The sequence below is a fragment of the Coregonus lavaretus genome (genome assembly GCF_964263955.1).
Source record: "Coregonus lavaretus genome assembly, chromosome: 11".
Taxonomy (NCBI): Eukaryota; Metazoa; Chordata; class Actinopteri; order Salmoniformes; family Salmonidae; genus Coregonus; species Coregonus lavaretus.
In genome coordinates this window covers 14,965,985-14,984,671 of record NC_139998.1, presented here as the reverse complement: position 1 = coordinate 14,984,671, position 18,687 = coordinate 14,965,985, and the positions used below count along the sequence as shown (strand labels likewise).

The 18,687-nt window shown below is 44.0% G+C and overlaps 1 protein-coding gene across 2 annotated transcripts in view; it reads left to right on the top strand.

The window, feature by feature from the left end:
• Positions 1 to 18,687, top strand: part of LOC311137155 (polypeptide N-acetylgalactosaminyltransferase 18-like) — a gene marked incomplete at both ends in the record, with an annotated part of 103,713 nt that overhangs the window by 48,773 nt on the left and 36,253 nt on the right. The window contains 5 exons of one of the 2 annotated variants that reach the window (XM_084171508.1): positions 2,451 to 2,648; positions 3,066 to 3,180; positions 5,411 to 5,596; positions 5,735 to 5,872; positions 7,178 to 7,273. In XM_084171508.1, coding sequence (XP_084027634.1) covers positions 2,451 to 2,648; positions 3,066 to 3,180; positions 5,411 to 5,596; positions 5,735 to 5,872; positions 7,178 to 7,273 — 733 coding nt within the window. The remainder of the gene's footprint in view (positions 1 to 2,450; positions 2,649 to 3,065; positions 3,181 to 5,410; positions 5,597 to 5,734; positions 5,873 to 7,177; positions 7,274 to 18,687) is intronic. The other variant, XM_084171507.1, reaches the window with a different exon arrangement.

Below are 18,687 nucleotides of genomic sequence, written 5' to 3'. Positions count from 1 at the left end.
GGAGGCGGCTCCGGCTCCGGGCTTGACCACCACCCTATTACAATCCCCCCGTAGTGCCCCCAGTCCGATCTGACCCAGTTAGCTGGATCAGGACTGCCGACGCGCACCCCTGGCTTGGCGCGTGAGGCAGGAATGGACCGGACCTGGCAGACGATACGCACCCTTTGCATGGTGCATGGAGCCGGAACAGGCCTCACCAGGCTGAAGACTCGCATCCCTGGCTTGGTGCGAGTAGCAGGAATGGGCTGAATCCGGCTGACGACTCGCACCCTTGGCTTGGTGCGAGTAGCAGGAATGGGCTGAATCCGGCTGACGACTCGCACCCTTGGCTTGGTGCGAGTAGCAGGAATGGGCTGAATCCGGCTGACGACTCGCACCCTTGGCTTGGTGCGAGTAGCAGGAATGGGCTGAATCCGGCTGACGACTCGCACCCTTGGCTTGTTGCGAGTAGCAGGAATGGGCTGGACTGGGCTGGCGACGTGCACCACAGACCTGGTGCGGAGAGCAGGAACGGGCAGAGCCGGGCTGACGAGACGCACCACAGGCTTGATGCGGAGAGCAGGCACGGGCCGTGCCGGACTGACGACGCACACCACTGGCTTGGTGCGGGAAGCTTGGATGGGCCGGACTGTACTGGGGACACACACCACTGGTCCTACACCGGGATCTGGAACGGGCCGGACCGGACTGGCAACACACGCCAGTACCTCTCGCCGTGCCTCTACTTCCTCCATCCCCTCTTCGACCAGTGGCCCCCGTAACCCGGCGGCCTTCTCCGGCAACCCACTGGGCCGCTCTATCGCGGCCTCCTGCTGGTCCGACGTCGTGAGCCCCCCCCTAAAAATTTTCGGGGCGTCTCTCCTACCCGTGGACCAGGTCTCCATGTCCCTCGCCAGCCTCTCGCCCTTCTGCCATAATGTCAAGCCCTTCTCTTCCTCACTCGGCTTGACCCAGTCCAGGAGGCGAAGGAGATCTGTGAGGGATCTCCCTGGCGATGGCTCCTGGACACGCTGCTTGGTCCCATCTTGGTGGGTTTTTCTGTCACGATCGTCTAACAGAGTGGACCAAGGCGCAGCGTTGAAAGTGAACATATCCTTTATTCATACAGATCACACGATCAAAACAATAAACGATAACGTGACGTCTACGGTTTGACACGAACCGAAATGAACAAAAACCCACAACACTAAGGTGAACACTGACAGTTTAAATATGGCTCCCAATCAGAGATAACGAGCCGACAGCTGACACTCGTTACCACTGATTGGGAGTCACACGACCAAACAATGAAACACAACCAAATACAACACAACCAAATGAACACACCCTGGCTCAAAATACACAGTCCCGGAGCCAGAGTGTGCCATTGAGCAATTTTGACAGAAACAATGGATATACAGTATGTGATATCTTATATACTGAACAAAAATATAAACAACATGTAAAGTATTGTTCCCATGTTTCATGAGCTGAATGAAAAGATCCTGTGGGATCGTCTGAGACCAGCCACCCGGACAGCTGATGAAACTGAGGAGTATTTCTGTCTGTAATAAAGCCCTTTTGTGGGGAAAAACTAATTCTGATTGGCTGGGCCTTGCTCCCCAGTGGGTGGGCCTGGCTCCCAAGTGGGTGGGCCGATGCCCTCCCAGGCCCATCCATGGCTGCACCCCTGCCCAGTCGTGAAATCCATAGATTAGAGCCTAATTTATTTATTTCAATTGACTGATTTCCTTAAATGAACTGTAACTCAGTAAAATCGTAGAAATTGTTGCGTTTATATTTTTACTTAGTATAAATTATTCACAGCAGTAATGGCTGCCAAAAGTGCTTCCACCAAGTATTAACTCTGGGGTTTGAAGAAATATGCAATCAGGACATGGGGGGTGGGTTGGGGGTGTTGTACAATTTTCTTTCACTTTGAAAATATGAAGTAGGTTGTGTAGATCTGTAGGGAAAAATATCTAATTTAATCCCTTAAAAAAAAATGAAAGGCAGCAAAATGTGAAGACTGGGCAGGGGTGTATAGACTTCCACTAGGCACTCAATGTTGTGATAAGAAGTGTATTTCCTTAACTGTGGCTTTTACTCATGTCTGGATTGTGATTTGACATACAGTACATGGCCATATCTAGCCAACCTAATTTGTTTCCCTCACCAAATTAACACATCTCAAACTCAGAATCGGCTTGATATCCTGTGTGTGGCCCGGGACACTGGAACCTATAGCCATAGGGCGAGATTCCGTAATGAGCCAATAATAATTAGTGGCCGGGTTGAAATACCCACATTCCCACTGTTTCCCCATATCTTCTGTGATGTTAAGGAAGTTATAAAAAATGCGTGGTGATCGTAGCTTATGTGTTCTCCCTCATATTGTTTTCATTGAAAAATACACAAAATGTATCTCACAGCAACACAATGTCCCATCATGCCTTGTGTCTTCCCTACAGGGCCGAGCCCATTCTTCTCAGGATCAAGGAGGACAGAACCCGCATTGTCTCGCCGTCGTTTGACAACATCAAGTATGACACGTTTGAGATCGAGGAGTATCCGCTGTCTGCTCATGGCTTTGACTGGGAGCTGTGGTGTCGCTACCTGAACCCGCCCAAAGCCTGGTGGACCCAGTACAACCACACCGCCCCTATCAGGTCACTGTCAGCAAAGACTTAGGAATCAACTGTTGTCTTGTGCTATTTTACAGGCACTGTGTTGCATTGAAGAATCCACACAATTTTGTGTCTGTGGCTTATTCTATTTGATTTTAATAACATGTAAGAACAATGTGTGCGAACCTGTTGCATCAGTTTGATGTAGATCTCCTGGTTGTTTTTAGACAGCCGTTACTTAGAAACGTGGGAAATCCTCATTCTTGACGACAAATAAAAGGAATAGGCAAACAACCTTGTAGGTTTATTATTGAAAACATTTAACAATAAATCAAATGTGAAAAATCTTCGGCTGAGCACAGAGGTGTTACAAATACGCTAGGAAGTACTAGGAAGTAGTTCATAGAACCACAGCTCATAATTGACTGTTTCTCTCTCTTTTTGACATCTTTGTACCAGGAGCCCAGCTCTTATTGGCTGTTTTGTGGTGGACAGGAAGTACTTCGAGGAGATTGGCCTATTGGATGAGGGGATGGAGGTGTATGGTGGAGAGAATGTGGAGCTTGGCATCAGGGTGAGTGGAGTCCAAATTATAATCAGCTCAGTAGTATGCCAAATCCTAACTTGAGATCGGTCCCCCATTGACATCTATGGTAACAAAGAGTCACTAACAGCAACCAAAACAAAACAGGTGGGGTTCTAAAAGACACTCATGGGGGGTGTCCACTGAAAGTTGACAAGCAACGACAACTGGGAACTAAGACACCCACCATGAGCGCCCACTAAATTTGCCCAAGAAGAGGCAAATAAAATGAAAACCCACAACAAACTTAGACAGGAAGCAAACCAAAAAGTGGAGCAAAACAAAAACAGGGAAGAAAAGATAAAGGATTGTTTTTTTTAAATAAAAATGGAGAGAGCCAGCTAAAGGTGTTAACCCTCCACTTCTCTCAAGCCAACTGGAGCACTGTGCCAGCCGCTCTTAAATATCCCCTGTGCCAGTACAGGTGAAACGTCTTCTGACTAACGAGATGACAAGCCAGCACAGGGTAACACATACTAACGAGGTGACACCAATCAGTGCGCCTAAGGTCCAAACTTTTCCAATGGAAAAACCAAAACCTGTAACAATAATTTACACAACTTGAGTTACGTACAAACCCGGAATCTCAAGTTAGGATTTGGCCCATATTGACGACTCTTGGACTCATTAGTGTGTGTAATAATCTGCAGCTGCTGTATGTGAGTACCTGGAGGATACAGCCAGTCAGCTCAGCCTTCCTCCAGATGGGCCATGAGGGGAGCTGCAGTGTGCCAGGGAATACCCCAAAGCGAGCTGACATTCACCCAGCTCAGCGACTTGTACACTTCCATAGAGCTGAAAGTATATCAAACAAACCCTTAGAAATGACTATGGGACATGCATGCACACTCCACATTAGTGAGACAGACACAATGGGTCTTGTGTGGATATCTGTGCCTCCTTTCCCTTGCAGCTTTGTGGTCCTGCAGCATCAGGAGGGAAGGGAACAGCCTACTCTTTGGGAGGAGTAAAAACTCCCTTCAAGACTGGGTGTTAATAGAATGATAATGGGTCAGAGCAGCTGTGGTTCAAGATGTCACTCCATAGGCTGTATCTTACAGTAGCTTTTCTGATTGGCTACCTTTATCCTGCAGAAGGGAGAAATGTGCTCTATAGCAACTATATTGATTTATGTATTGCATTATGGACCTGGCTGAATGGGAAATACTTATTGTGTGGAAATATGGCAAAAGTTCAAGGACTGTCTAGATAATCCTATTGAGACTGAAATGATGGTATAACAAATCCATTGAATTGGTGGTTCATCAAGATCACACGTATGCTGGAGTGACTTTTCAATACAGTACGGCAAAAGTTCAGGGACCGATTTTAGTGTTGAGTGTATGGCCAACTTGAAATCCTCTATAGAATGGCTTATCTGCACTCTCTTAACAGGATCTATATGTGCGAGTGCATACGTAATGTTGCAGATAACAGACATCAAGTCATGGATCATCAGTGTTGTTGTCAATTATTATGTAAATGAGGCGTTTTCTTGACAGAATCAGGAACTGCACATCTGTCCACGGGGCATAACATCCCCCGTAATGAATAGTTGTATTTAGGCCCGCCAAAACAAGGGATGGGATTTTTCTGTCTTTCTACAGATGCTTCCTCCCTGGTACCCAATAACCACATGCTGTGCTTTAATAAATACTTCATTTATAGATCTATCTTCATTATATTTGTGTTTATTTACTGCCATTAGATTATTTTAGTATTTTATCTCAGCATGAAGACTTTTCACAATTTACAACACATTTGTTAGTTAGCCCCCACTCAACATCTCAATTAGCAAACTTTTATTTTGAGTTCCTGACCAAGTTGTGTGTTTAGTTTATGACAATGAACGTGTGGGTAAAACTATTCAGCACTCATAATAACTGATATATTTCTAGTCTCAGCCACTATTCTTCATACCTTCCACACGCCACAGCCAGGTGTAATGTTGTCTGCAGATATAGTTGTCTCTAGTCCAAAATAGTAGGCATGTGCCCCATATAATCCCCATGAGTGATTTTCCTCTAAGAGAAAGAAAAGGGAGAGTTCTTGGGGGCTCTACTCAGACATGTACTTAAAAAAGGATGGAAACCTGATTACTGACTTCCTTATTTTATCTAACCCTGTGTGTACTACTGAGCTCTGAACACTTCCAGGGCTATAACTCAGCTTCCTACCTATTTTTTAAAATATTTTATATGGACAATGTGTGTAACTTCAGGTATGGCAGTGTGGGGGCAGTGTGGAGGTCCTGCCCTGTTCTCGGATTGCGCATATCGAGCGTGCTCACAAGCCCTACACTCAAGATCTGACTGCTCATGTGCGGCGGAATGCACTGAGGGTGGCCGAGGTGTGGATGGACGAATACAAGAACCACGTTTACATGGCCTGGAACATTCCTCCACAGGTAAAGACCACAGCCTCCTGAGTTATTCCTGACAAGGTCCTAGTCATTTCACAGTCTAAATGTGTATTCCATATACATGTTCTATGTCAAAAATAAGTTGTCATGTGGGTATCCTTGTGTTGATGTGTCTCTTTCTAGGACTCAGGGATTGACATAGGGGACCTCACGGAGAGGAAGGCGTTGAGGAACAGACTGCAGTGTAAATCTTTCAGGTGGTTCTTGGCCAACATCTACTCTGAGATGAGAACCTACAGTGACACCGTTGCTTATGGAGTGGTGAGTATGTTATAACTGTGCTCAGCATTGTCTCTGTTGTGTTTCATGTATTAAAGTCCCTTTTCATCTTGCGAAATCTAGAGGCATTTTGTAATCAAAAAATTGCATCTGAGGACTAGTTTATCATCATTATACTGACAATGTCAGTCATAAAAAGTCATGCTATAGTGTGCATGTAATGTGAGGCAAGAATGTGCATACTGTACATGCTGAAACAATCTTTTGTAATATGTTAATGAGAACATAAAACATTACTATCCTAGGAGTCCCATTTCAAGCCACAGCTTATGGACATAACTCCATTGAAGCAATGAAAGGTTGATAAAAATAGGTCAGTTTTATTCAAACATGAGTAATGAAACGGTCCAAAAATGACCCGCCCACCCCTCTAATGCTTTGCTTGGTTGTTTGATGAGCACTTCACATCACAACTGTGTTAGAATTATTTTATGCCAAATCATGACACTACTGAGCATGTGTGGGAGTCAAGCTGTGAATATGATTACAACTTGGTGAAACACATATGAAGAATACATATTTGACAAGGATGTGATCACTAAATTTCACATGATTGTTCTCTGAAAACTGATACTCTGAAGTGCACTGTTGAGATTGATATTAACAAGGATAATACATTTACATTTTAGTCATTTAGCAGACGCTCTTATCCAGAGCGACTTACAGTTAGTGAGTGCATACTTTCTTTTTTCATACTGGTCCCCCGTTTGAAACGAACCCACAACCCTGGCGTTGCAAACGCCATGCTCTACCAACTGAGCTACACGGGACTACTATATTATTCCACAATAATTTCTTGATAAATGACAGAATATAGAAAAATACATAAGGCGTAGTAGAAAAGTGCATTTGTTATTTATTTTTGTAGCTATAGCTCTAAACCCTGCTCCAAACTGCATTTTCAAATTTCTCCTGACTCAATTTGTGGTCAAACAGATGCTGCAGGACTATTTTTGTCACAATTATTTAGTGGAAAAACATATTTCTTCACTTGTTGATGCGAGGATAATGGAAAACAATTGTTTACACTATTGTGTTATGTTTTTCGAGGCAAACAGTAATTAGCCTAAAGTGCTTCCATTTGTCAAACTGTTCATCACACAAACCAGTTGTGTGCTGTGTCATTCTATTGTTAAAGGACCAATTATCCGTTGTCGTTTGCCAGATGGAAGAAGGCAGAGCTTAAGGGCAGATTGTCCATTAAGGAGCCTCTGGATTCTTAATCCATCTCTGTCCCTCCTCCCTGGTTATTGCATTATTTTCCTTCTCTCGGTCTGTCTCTTCCAGTTAAAGAACATGCTGAGGAATGACCTGTGTCTAGACCAGGGGCCTGATTCAGACAACATCCCCATCCTGTACCTCTGTCATGGGATGACACCACAGGTGAGTGCCCTCTGACCCCTCTATCTGTAAGGTCACTCCCAACTCTGTCCTGGTCCTAACATATACACCACAGCAATTATTACTGGATCTTTTCCCCCACTTTCAAAAGAAGATCCTTGCTCTAACTATGACTCAAGCTATTCATCCTTGTTTCCTTGTCCGTTGAATGTAAAAGCTCTTGGAAAAGGTATTAGTGTTTCTCAATGCCTTGTGCTTTTATACTACTTGTCCCTTTTACCTCTTGGTAATGTGCTGGATTTTAAAGCAAATAAACAATGAATGTCTGACCGTCTATATATTCACATTGCATAATTCATAATTGCAACAAGACAGTCTAGTACTGCATCTTGTTGAGATTTTTGAGGACACTATGTTCCCCTATTGTCAGAGAAGTAAATATAATCGACTGGTGCCTGAAATGTTAAACCCTTGATATCTATCTATCTATCTATCTATCTATCTATCTATCTATCTATCTATCTATCTATCTATCTATCTATCTATCTATCTATCTGTCTGTCTGTCTGTCTGTCTGTCTGTCTGTCTGTCTGTCTGTCTGTCTGTCTGTCTGTCTGTCTGTCTGTCTGTCTGTCTGTCTGTCTGTCTGTCTGTCTGTCTGTCTGTCTGTCTGTCTGTCTGTCTGTCTGTCTGTCTGTCTGTCTGTCTGTCTGTCTGTCTGTCTGTCTGTCTGTCTGTCTGTCTGTCTGTCTGTCTGTCTGTCTGTCTGTCTGTCTGTCTGTCTGTCTGTCTGTCTGTCTGTCTGTCTGTCTGTCTGTCTGTCTGTCTGTCTGTCTGTCTGTCTGTCTGTCTGTCTGTCTGTCTGTCTGTCTGTCTGTCTGTCTGTCTGTCTGTCTGTCTCCAAACTGCTGCACTTTTATGTTTCACTGTCATATACATTCATTTTCAGTTTTCACTGAGACGTACATTTGACTCATAATAGATAATCGAATTATTATGCATAACACTTTCACATTTTTTTTTCTTCTGAAACCCAAGATATGAGATTATCAATTGCGAAGGTGCTGAAGTCCAAAATGCAGTTTAGTTCTAGACAGTAACTACAGGAATGTAGAATACAAACAGAGATTATGTTTTTCATTGGGTATTCAGGCTGAATCCATGAGTGTGTAAGCCTATACAAACTATCAGAGCATTATCTGGGTATGGATGGAGGTGAAAGGTGGTGAATGTCAGGGACCATGAACCAGCAACCAATCAGAGTAATGGCTTGTCTACTATGGAGGAGGTAGAAGAGTATTTCCTGTGGGAACAGATGGTCTGCCATGCACCAGGAAATTCTCCCCTCCAGTAGCAGTGTGTGGGTAAAATCACTGGGGAAGCCAGAAAAAAAGCAATTTTACAACTTATGTGTTGTGATAATTTTGTTGTTTGCTCTATAACCTACTTGTTCATATGCCTTGCCACTGTGATATATAGGCCTAAGGCCGAGACAATAAGAAGACACAGTGGCAGAGTAAATTCAACCACACCTTTTTGTTTCATCACAAAACCAGAGAGCAAACTCTGTCCGGTGAAGTCCACAAAGCATTTTGCATGTAACAAACAGTTACTTGACCTACAGCATGGTCAATCAAGTTAATATTACCCCCTAAAAAAACTACCCTTTTTGATTTTGTTCATTATAAGACATATTGTTTGGAACAACGTACTTTACAAGTACATCACACTTCCAGAATGGGCTCTCTGCTAATTCTGAAGTTATGATAAATGTTATGAGCACCACCAACACATTGATTGGTAAATAGATTCAAAAGGAACCCCCTATGCTGGTGATTTGCTGAATGAGCAATCCTAAAGGAGGGTTGTGATTGGTTAATAACCTATTATGTCAATTTCGATGTATAACATTTGTTATATCATTAAAAGTACCAGAGAGCCCACTCTGAAAATGTGATGTGTTTGAAGAGTATATTGTTCCTAACAATTTGTTTAAAAATAATCAAAATCAAAAAGGGTAGTTAAGATAATAATATTTTTGAATTGAATAATTGAATATGAAACGTTTATTTCAGAATCTAGACATACTCCATATTTGAGAGAACATTATAAGGAGTATAATGACACCAAGATGTTGTTTGTATAATGTACGGTTCACAGGGTCTTATAGGAAGCATGTATAGGTCTAAAGAGGGCTAAAATGGCCACTTTTATTTTAGAAAAAAATGGTTTGTGATACAAATGTAAAAAGCATGTCAAACATCCTTCCACCCAATTAAGTTTATGTGTATCACGTTTCAGGAGAAGATCCAGATGCAGACAGTGTCGAAGTAACAAAAGTTTATTACAAAAACAGGGGGCAGGCAAACGACAGGTCAAGGGCAGGCAGAGGTCAGTAATCCAGATCAGAGTCCAAAAGATACAGAACGACAGGCAGTCTCAGGGTCAGGGCAGGCAGAGGTCAATAATCCAGGGTGGTGTGACAAGATACAGAACGGCACGCAGGCTCAGGGTAGGTAGAATGGTCAAAACTAGAAAACAGGAGACAAAGGGCTGTGAGACATGGGTTTGATCCTAGACACATGAAAAGTGGGATGTATACGGAGGGTACAGAAGACGAACAGCAGAGGGGCTAATGATCTTGGTGATGGGGAAAGAGCTGATAAACCGGGGGGAAAATTTGTGGGATTCCACCCGGAGGGGCAGATCTCGGGTGGACAGCCATACCTTCTGCCCGAGACGATACCGGGGAGCCGGGGTCCGGTGGCGGTCCGCTTGTCGTCGATACCTGGAGGTGGTCTTGAGAAGAGCCGACCGGGCTCTCCTCCAGGTACGACGACAGAGGCGGACAAACATCTGGGCCGAGGGTATGCCGTGTTGAGGGCATATTCGACCCACACTAGTTGCTGGCTCCAGGTGGTGTGGTTGGCAGAGACCAGGCAGCGCAGAGTTGTCTCCAGGTCTTGGTTGGCTCGCTCCTACTGGCCGTTGGACTGAGGGTGGAAACCGGAGGACAGGCTGGCCAACGACCCAATGAGTGTGCAGAACGCCTTCCAGAACCGGGACAAGAACTGAGGACCCCGGTCGGAGACCATGTCCACTGGGAGTCCATGGATCCGGAAGACATGCTGCACCATGAACTGGGCCGTCTCTTTGGCGGAGGGTAGCTTGGGGAGAGGAATGAAGTGGGCGGCTTTGGAAAACTGGTCCACAACTGTCAGGATGGCGGTGTTGCCATCAGACAGGGGAAGACCTGTGACAAAGTCCAGGGATATGTGAGACCAGGGACGGTGAGGAACCGACAGAGGTTGGAGGAGACCAGCCGGAGCTTGCAGAGGAGTCTTGTTCTGCGCACAGATCGTGCAGGCGGCGATGAACGCGGAGACGTCAGGAACCATGGTAGGCCACCAAAAGAGTTGTCGCACAAAGGCCAGGGTCCGACGGGAGCCCGGGTGGCAGGCAAGCCTGGAGGAGTGGGCCCACTCCAGGACCGCGGAGCGGACTGCGTCAGAAACAAACATCCGGTTATCTGGGCCCCCCCCTGGGGTTCGGCTGAGAACGCTGCTCCTCCCGGACCTGCTTCCCTATTCCCCAACTGAGTGCCGTCGCCAAGCACAAAGACAGGTGAAACAGATCAGGGTGTGACAATGTGAGAATTGCTAAAACAACAATCTGAGATACCTAAAATATTTTTCGCTTCCGCTAGCATGGAATCGCCCCATTAGAACTGGTGTTACCTAGGAGACCAGACCCTCTAGACTGTGTGGAGATATGGAGAAAATCCCAATTGGCACTGCACTGGGTGGGAGAAACACTTTAGGGATCCATATTTCTTATCAAAGGATCTTATCAAAGAGCACTCTACAGGTTACTGCAGAGAGTGGAAGGGAGACCTAAGTACAGAAAAACATTGAAAGAAATTTGTAATTCTGTCTTGACTGGTTTGATCTATACTGTAGTACTAAAGGTGGTTGTTTTCAGTCATCTCAGTTATACTTGTTGAAAGATACTTTGTCATTTTTGCTAATTCACTTTAGTTGCATCGATATGATATATCTATTTGTGTGAAATTAATTTCAAAATGAAGGATTGAGAGTTGGCTCGGATAATAGACCACCATTTCTTCCTTGCCTAGCATATTAACAGAAAAGCGACTGTCAGGAGGAGAAAGATATAGTCCTTGCTGAGTTAATTGAAGAGGGATTAGTAAATGTTGGCTGTGTAATGTACAAATCCTATTTTCTTACAGTTACTAGATTCCTACACACACACAAACACACACACATTTTGTTCCTCTATCCTCGTGGGGACCTAAAATAGATTTCCATTCAAAATCCTATTGTCCCTAACCCTAACCTTAACCCTAACCTTTATACTTTGGGATTTTGGCAATGAGGCCCTTTGATCTACTTTCACAGAGTCAGATGAACTTGTGGATACCTTTTTTATGTCTCTGTCCAGTAAGAAGGAAGTTAAAGATTGTTTCGCCAGCCAATACTAACTAGCATTAGCATAATGACTTCCAGTCATTGCGCTTACAGTACACTAGTTAGCAATTGCGCTAGCGCTAGTTAGCAACTTCCTTCAAATTGCACGCAGAGACATAAAAATAGTATCCACAAGTTCATCTGACTCTGGGGAAGTAGATTTCCAAAATCCCTTTATCCCTTTAACCCATAACCCAAACCCTAAACCTAACTCCTAAGCCTAACCACTAAACCCCTTACCCTAATTCTAACCCTAAACCTAACCCCTAAGCTTAAAATAGCCTTTGTCCTCATGGGGATGTGGGAAATGTCCCCATGAGGGAGAATTTGCCTTGTTTTACTATCCTTGTGGGGACTTTTGGGGGATTGTAGGTCCCCACAAGGATATAAGAACCAACACACACACACACACAATTCTTGACATTAACCTAATGAAGCATCATATGTATCTCAGTAATAGAAAGCAGGAGCTCCTGTGTCATCAACTTCAGCCTGCTGAAAAACAAAGAGGAACATTACTAATGTGCTCTCTGCTAACATAAGGGGCTTTTGTTCTAGCCCATCGCTCTGAATTACTTTCCGTCTCTCTGTTATTCCAGAATTGTTATATTTAACAGAAACGTTCCATCGGGAGGGAGGCTCTTCTCGTGTAGAGAGGCCTTTGTTCCACACGGCTCAGTATAAAAATGTAGAAGTCATTTTCGATGAATCTAAAAGGGACTGAAATGCTGTGGTATTGGTAACAATATGAGTGTAGGCCAGAATAAGTGTATTGAAATCTTAAAGATATTGGAAATCATATATTAATATGCTTCTGTAATAGTATCGTCTGTGCAGATAGATTGGCTTGTGCAGTGCATTTGGAAAGTATTCAGAGCCCTTCACTTTTTCCACATTTTGTTACGTTACAGCCTTATTCTAAAATGGATTAAATTAATTGTTTTCCTTATCAATCTACACACAATACCCCATAATGACAAAGTGAAAACAGGTTTTTAGAAATTAGTGCTAATTTATAAAATAAATAAAAACGGATACCTTATTTACATAAGTATTCAGACCCTTTGCTATGATACTCGAAATTGAGCTCAGGTGCATCCTGTTTCCATTGATCATCCTTGAGATGTTTCTACAAATAGATTGGAGTCCACCTGTGGTAAATTCAATTGATTGTACATGATTTGGAAAGGCACACACCTGTCTATATAAGGTCCCACAGTTGACAGTGCATGTCAGAGCAAAAACCAAGCCATGAGGTCGAAGGAATTCTCTGTTGAGCTCCGAGACATGATTGTGTCGAGGCACAGATCTGTGGAAGGGTACCAAAACATTTCGGCAGCATTGAAGGTCCCCAAGAACACAGTGGCCTCCATCATTCTTAAATGGAATAAGTTTGGAACCATCAAGACTCTTCCTAGAGCTGGCCGCCCGGCCAAACTGAGCAATCAGTGGAGAAGGGCCTTGGTCAGGGAGGGGACCAAGAACCCGATGGTCACTCTGACAGAGCTCCAGAGTTCCTCTGTGGAGATGGGAGAACCTTCCAGAAGGACAACCATCTCTGCAGCACTCCAGCAATCAGGGCTTTATGGTAGTTTGCCAAATGGCACCTAAAGGACTCTCAGACAATGAGAAACAAGATTCTCTGGTCTGATGAAACCAAGATTGAACTCTTTGGCCTGAATGCCAAGCGTCATGTCTGGAGGAAACCTGGCACCATCCCTACGGTGAAGCATGGTGGTGGCCGCATCATGCAGTGGGGATGTTTTTCAGTGGCAGGGACTGGGAGACTAATCAGGATCGAGGCAAAGATGAATGGAGCAAAGTACAGAGAGATCCTTGATGAAAACCTTACTGTGATTATTTTCAATTAAAATGGTTGAAAATAAACAATTGCTTCATTGCAAAATACAATTTCTCAAGCAAGAATTTTGCAAGAACTGTCTGGGAGTGGTCTGAGAGAGGGGACTAATTGGATGAGCATAATGGGAAGGATGTGCAACCTGAAAACTAGCTGTTATTGGCAGAGGGGAGGGCAAAAACGTCTTTGTTATCGATCTATTAACTTAAACTGAGTGTACGACAAAACATTAGGAGCACATTAAGAACACCTTCCTAATATTGAGTTGCACCCCTTTTCCCCTCAGAACAGCCTCAATTTGTCGGGGCATAGACTACAAGGTGTCGAAAGCGTTCCACAGGAATGCTTCCCACAGTTGTCAAGTTGGCGGGATGTCCTTTGGGTGGTGGACCATTCTTGATACACACGGGAAACTGTTGAGCATGAAAAACCCAGCAGCGTTGCAGTTCTTGACAAACTCAAACTGGTGCGCCTAGCACCTACTACCATACCCCGTTCAAAGGCACTCTCCTCCCATTCATCTTCACTGATTCCCATTCATCTTCACTGATTGAAGTGGCATCAATAAGGGATCAGAGCTTTCACCTGGATTTACCTGGTCAGTCTATGTCATGGAAAGAACAGTTTTTATGTACACTGGTGATGTCACCAGGCGGTCCAAAAACCCCACCTAGCCAAACAAGCTGACATTTCAGGGGGTCTTTTCAAACAGCTCTTACACTAAAAATGCATTATCATAATTTTCACAATTTCACAGTATTATTCCAAACTCTTGGTGTGGAAATATACACTACTAGTCAAAAGTTTGGACACACCTACTCATTCAAGGGTTTTTCTTTACTTTTACTATTTTTTACATTGTAGAGTAATAGTGAAGACATCAACACTATGAAATAACACATATGGAATCATGTAGTAAACAAAAGTGTTAAACAAATCAAAATATATTTTATATTTGAGATTCTTCAAATAGCCACCGTTTGCCTTGATGACAGCTTTGCACACTCTTGGCATTCTCTCAACCAGCTTCACCTGGAATGCTTTTCCAACAGTCTTGAAGGAGTTCCCACATATGCTGAGCACTTGTTGGCTGCTTTTCCTTCAATCTGCGGTCCGACTCATCCCAAACCAATGTTGACAATTGCCTACTGAGACTAGAGTCCTTTTGGATACATGGGGCAGCAGGTAGCTTAGTGGTTAAGAGCGTTGTGCCAGTAACCGAAAGGTCGCTGGTTCTAATCCCCGAGCCAACTAGGTGAAAAATCTGTCGATGTGCCCTTGAGCAAGGCACTTAACCCTAATTACTCATGTAAGTTGCTCTGGATAAGAGTGTCTGATAAATGACAAAACAATTATAAAAAATTCTCAACACTGTCTCCAAGAGGTCTAAATGAGGAACTAGACATAAAACATTTTCTATAAAATGTGTTCTGCTCATAGGGAACTGCTGTTATCCCATTTTCCCTATATAATATAATATATCATATTGTATACAAAATGATTGACACATTTATCTTTTATCTATTACACATTTATATTAGCCTACTTGACATGGATAAAAAACAAAATGTAATTATGTTTTTCAATAATGTCTACTGTGTAATATTTATTGTGTATTATATGTATTCAGTGACCGAATGTTCATGCATTTAGAGGTTATTTAGGTAGGTGTGTTTCACAGTGGTGTATGACCTGACAAAGATCCAACTCGGATCGAAACGTTGTCTTTATTGTGCGTCTGATTAAATCACTATGGGAGCATACCAGAATTGCAGACACAGAGTTTAGTTACCATGACGACTTTCCACTCTCTCATCTCCTGTATGGTTACTGCTATTGGGGATCCTTGGGATGTCCCTACCCTAAACCCTAACCTTAACCCCTTACCCTTACCTTAACCGTTTTACATGTCAACTTCAATGGGGTGACGTCAGAGTTGGGACGTCCCAAGGATTCCATTTAGACTTTTCCTCTCCTGTATGAGTGTTGGGGGATGTGGGGTGTGTGTCCTGGAGGATGGGGGGGGGGGGGGGGGGTGGGCTGTGTGTGTTTGGACTCAGATACAGTGAGGGAAAAAAGTATTTGATCCCCTGCTGATTTTGTACGTTTGCCCACTGACAAATAAATGATCAGTCTATAATTTTAATGGGAGGTTTATTTGAACAGGTGAGAGACAGAATAACATCAAAAATGTTATAAATTGATTTCCATTTTAATGAGGGAAATAAGTATTTGACCCCCTCTCAATCAGAAAGATTTTTGGCTCCCAGGTGTCTTTTATACAGGTAACGAGCTGAGATTAGGAGCACACTCTTAAAGGGAGTGCTCCTAATCTCAGTTTGTTACCTGTATAAAAGACACCTGTCCACAGAAGCAATCAATCAGATTCCAAACTCTCCACCATAGCCAAGACCAAAGAGCTCTCCAAGGATGTCAGTGACAAGATTGTAGACCTACACAAGGCTGGAGTGGGCTACAAGACCATTGCCAAGCAGCTTGGTGAGAAGGTGACAACAGTTGGTGCGATTATTCGCAAATGGAAGAAACACAAAATCTCCCTCGGCCTGGGGCTTCATGCAAGATCTCACCTCGTGGAGTTGCAATGATCATGAGAACGGTGAGGAATCAGCCCAGAACTACACGGGAGGATCTTGTCAATGATCTCAAGGCAGCTGGGACCATAGTCACCAAGAAAACAATTGGTAACACACTACGCCGTGAAGGACTGAAATCCTGCAGCGCCCGCAAGGTCCCCCTGCTCAAGAAAGCACATATACAGGCCCGTCTGAAGTTTGCCAATGAACATCTGAATGATTCAGAGGAGAACTGGGTGAAAGTGTTGTGGTCAGATGAGACCAAAATCGAGCTCTTTGGCAACTCAACTCGCCGTGTTTGGAGGAGGAGGAATGCTGCCTAAGACCCGAAGAACACCATCCCCACCATCAAACGTGGAGGTGGAAACATTATGCTTTGGGGGTGTTCTTCTGCTAAGGGGACAGGACAACTTAAACGCATCACAGGGACGATGGACAGGGCCATGTACCGTCAAATCTTGGGTGAGAACCTCCTTCCCTCAGCCAGGGCATTGAAAATGTGTCATGGATGGGTATTCCAGCATGACAATGACCCAAAACACACGGCCAAGGCAACAAAGAGTGGCTCAAGAAGAAGCACATTAAGGTCCTGGAGTGGCCTAGCCAGTCTCCAGACCTTAATCCCATAGAAAATCTGTGGAGGGAGCTGAAGGTTCGAGTTGCCAAACGTCAGCCTCGAAACCTTTAATGACTTGGAGAAGATCTGCAAAGAGGAGTGGGACAAAATCCCTCCTGAGATGTGTGCAAACCTGGTGGCTAACTACAAGAAACGTCTGACCTCTGTGATTGCCAACAAGGGTTTTGCCACCAAGTACTAAGTCATGTTTTGCAGAGGGGTCAAATACTTATTTCCCTCATTAAAATGCAAATCAATTTATAACATTTTTGACATGCGTTTTTCAGGATTTTTTTGTTGTTATTCTGTCCCTCACTGTTCAAATAAACCTACCATTAAAATTATAGACTGATCATGTCTTTGTTAGTGGGCAAACGTACAAAATCAGCAAGGGATCAAATACCTTTTTCCCCTCACTGTATGTGTGGGTGTGGGATGATGTGTAAGGCATGTGTTACAAGATGGGGCAGCGTTCATGCGTGTGTATATGCCACAAAAATATAAACGCAACATGTAAACCCTTAAACAGGCTTCTGGCAAACTTTTGGCCAATTTGCCTCAAATTTGCGGCAAGCTTATATTTTCACATGCAAATTAGTTTTGTGGCAAACTGTTGCGGTACATTTGCAGCAACTTGTGAACTTCTGGCAAACAATTCTGGGAAACTTGTGGCGAACATTCATGTTTGTTGCGATCTCAGTATGAATATGCAAATTAGATCAGGTTTTTGGTTACTGTGTGTTAAACAATATTGAAATGTACAGTTGAAGTCGGAAGTTTACATACACCTTAGCCAAATACATTTAAACTCAGTTTTTCACAATTCCTGACATTTAATCCTAGTACAAATCCCCTGTCTTAGGTCAGTTAGGATCACCACTTTATTTTAAGAATGTGAAATGTCAGAATAATAGTAGAGAGCATGATTTATTTCAGCTATTATTTCTTTCATCACATTCCCAGTGGGTCAGAAGTGTATATACACTCAATTAGTATTTGGTAGCATTGCCTTTAAATTGTTTAACTTGGGTCAAACGTTTCGGGTAGCCTTCCACAAGCTTCCCAGAGTAAATTGGGTGAATTTTGGTCCATTCCTCCTGACAGAGCTGGTGTAACGGAGTCAGGTTTGTTGGCCTCCTTGCTCGCACACGCTTTTTCAGTTCTGCCCACAAACTTTCTATAGGATTGAGGTCAGGGCTTTGTGAAGGCCACTCCAATACCTTGAAAGTTGAGTCATGCGTCCTCCTAAACATGACCCGCCAAACCACGCTTCTTAACACCCGCCCGCTTAATGTGTCAGGAGGAAACACCATTCAACTGATGACCGAGGTCAGCCTGCAGGTGCCCGGCCCACCACAAGGAGTCGCTAGAGCGCGATGAGCCAAGTAAAGCCCCCCCCCCGGACGACGCTGGGTCAATTGTGCGCCGCCCTATGGGACTCCCGATCACGGCCGGTTGTGATACAGCCCGGGATCGAACCCGGGTCTGTAGTGACGCCTCTAGGACCGCGATGTAATGCCTTAGACCGCTGCGCCACTCGGGATGCCCCGGTCGCAGATACCTTAAAAAAAAGGTAGGTGCGTGAATCAGAAAAACAGTCAGTATTTGGTGTGACCACCTCAGGATCTCTGTGCATTTAAATTGCCATCGATAAAATGCAATTGTGTTCATTGTCTGTAGCTTATGCCTGCCCATATCCTAACCACCACCACGGAGCACTATGTTCACAACGTTGACATCAGCAAAATGTTCGTCCATACAATGCCATACACTTTGTCTGCCATTTACCCGGTACAGTTGAAACCGGGATTAATCCGTGAAGAGCACACTTCTCCAGCGTGCCAGTGGCCATCGAAGGTGACATTTACCCACTGAAGTCAGGACGCCGAACTGCAGTAAGG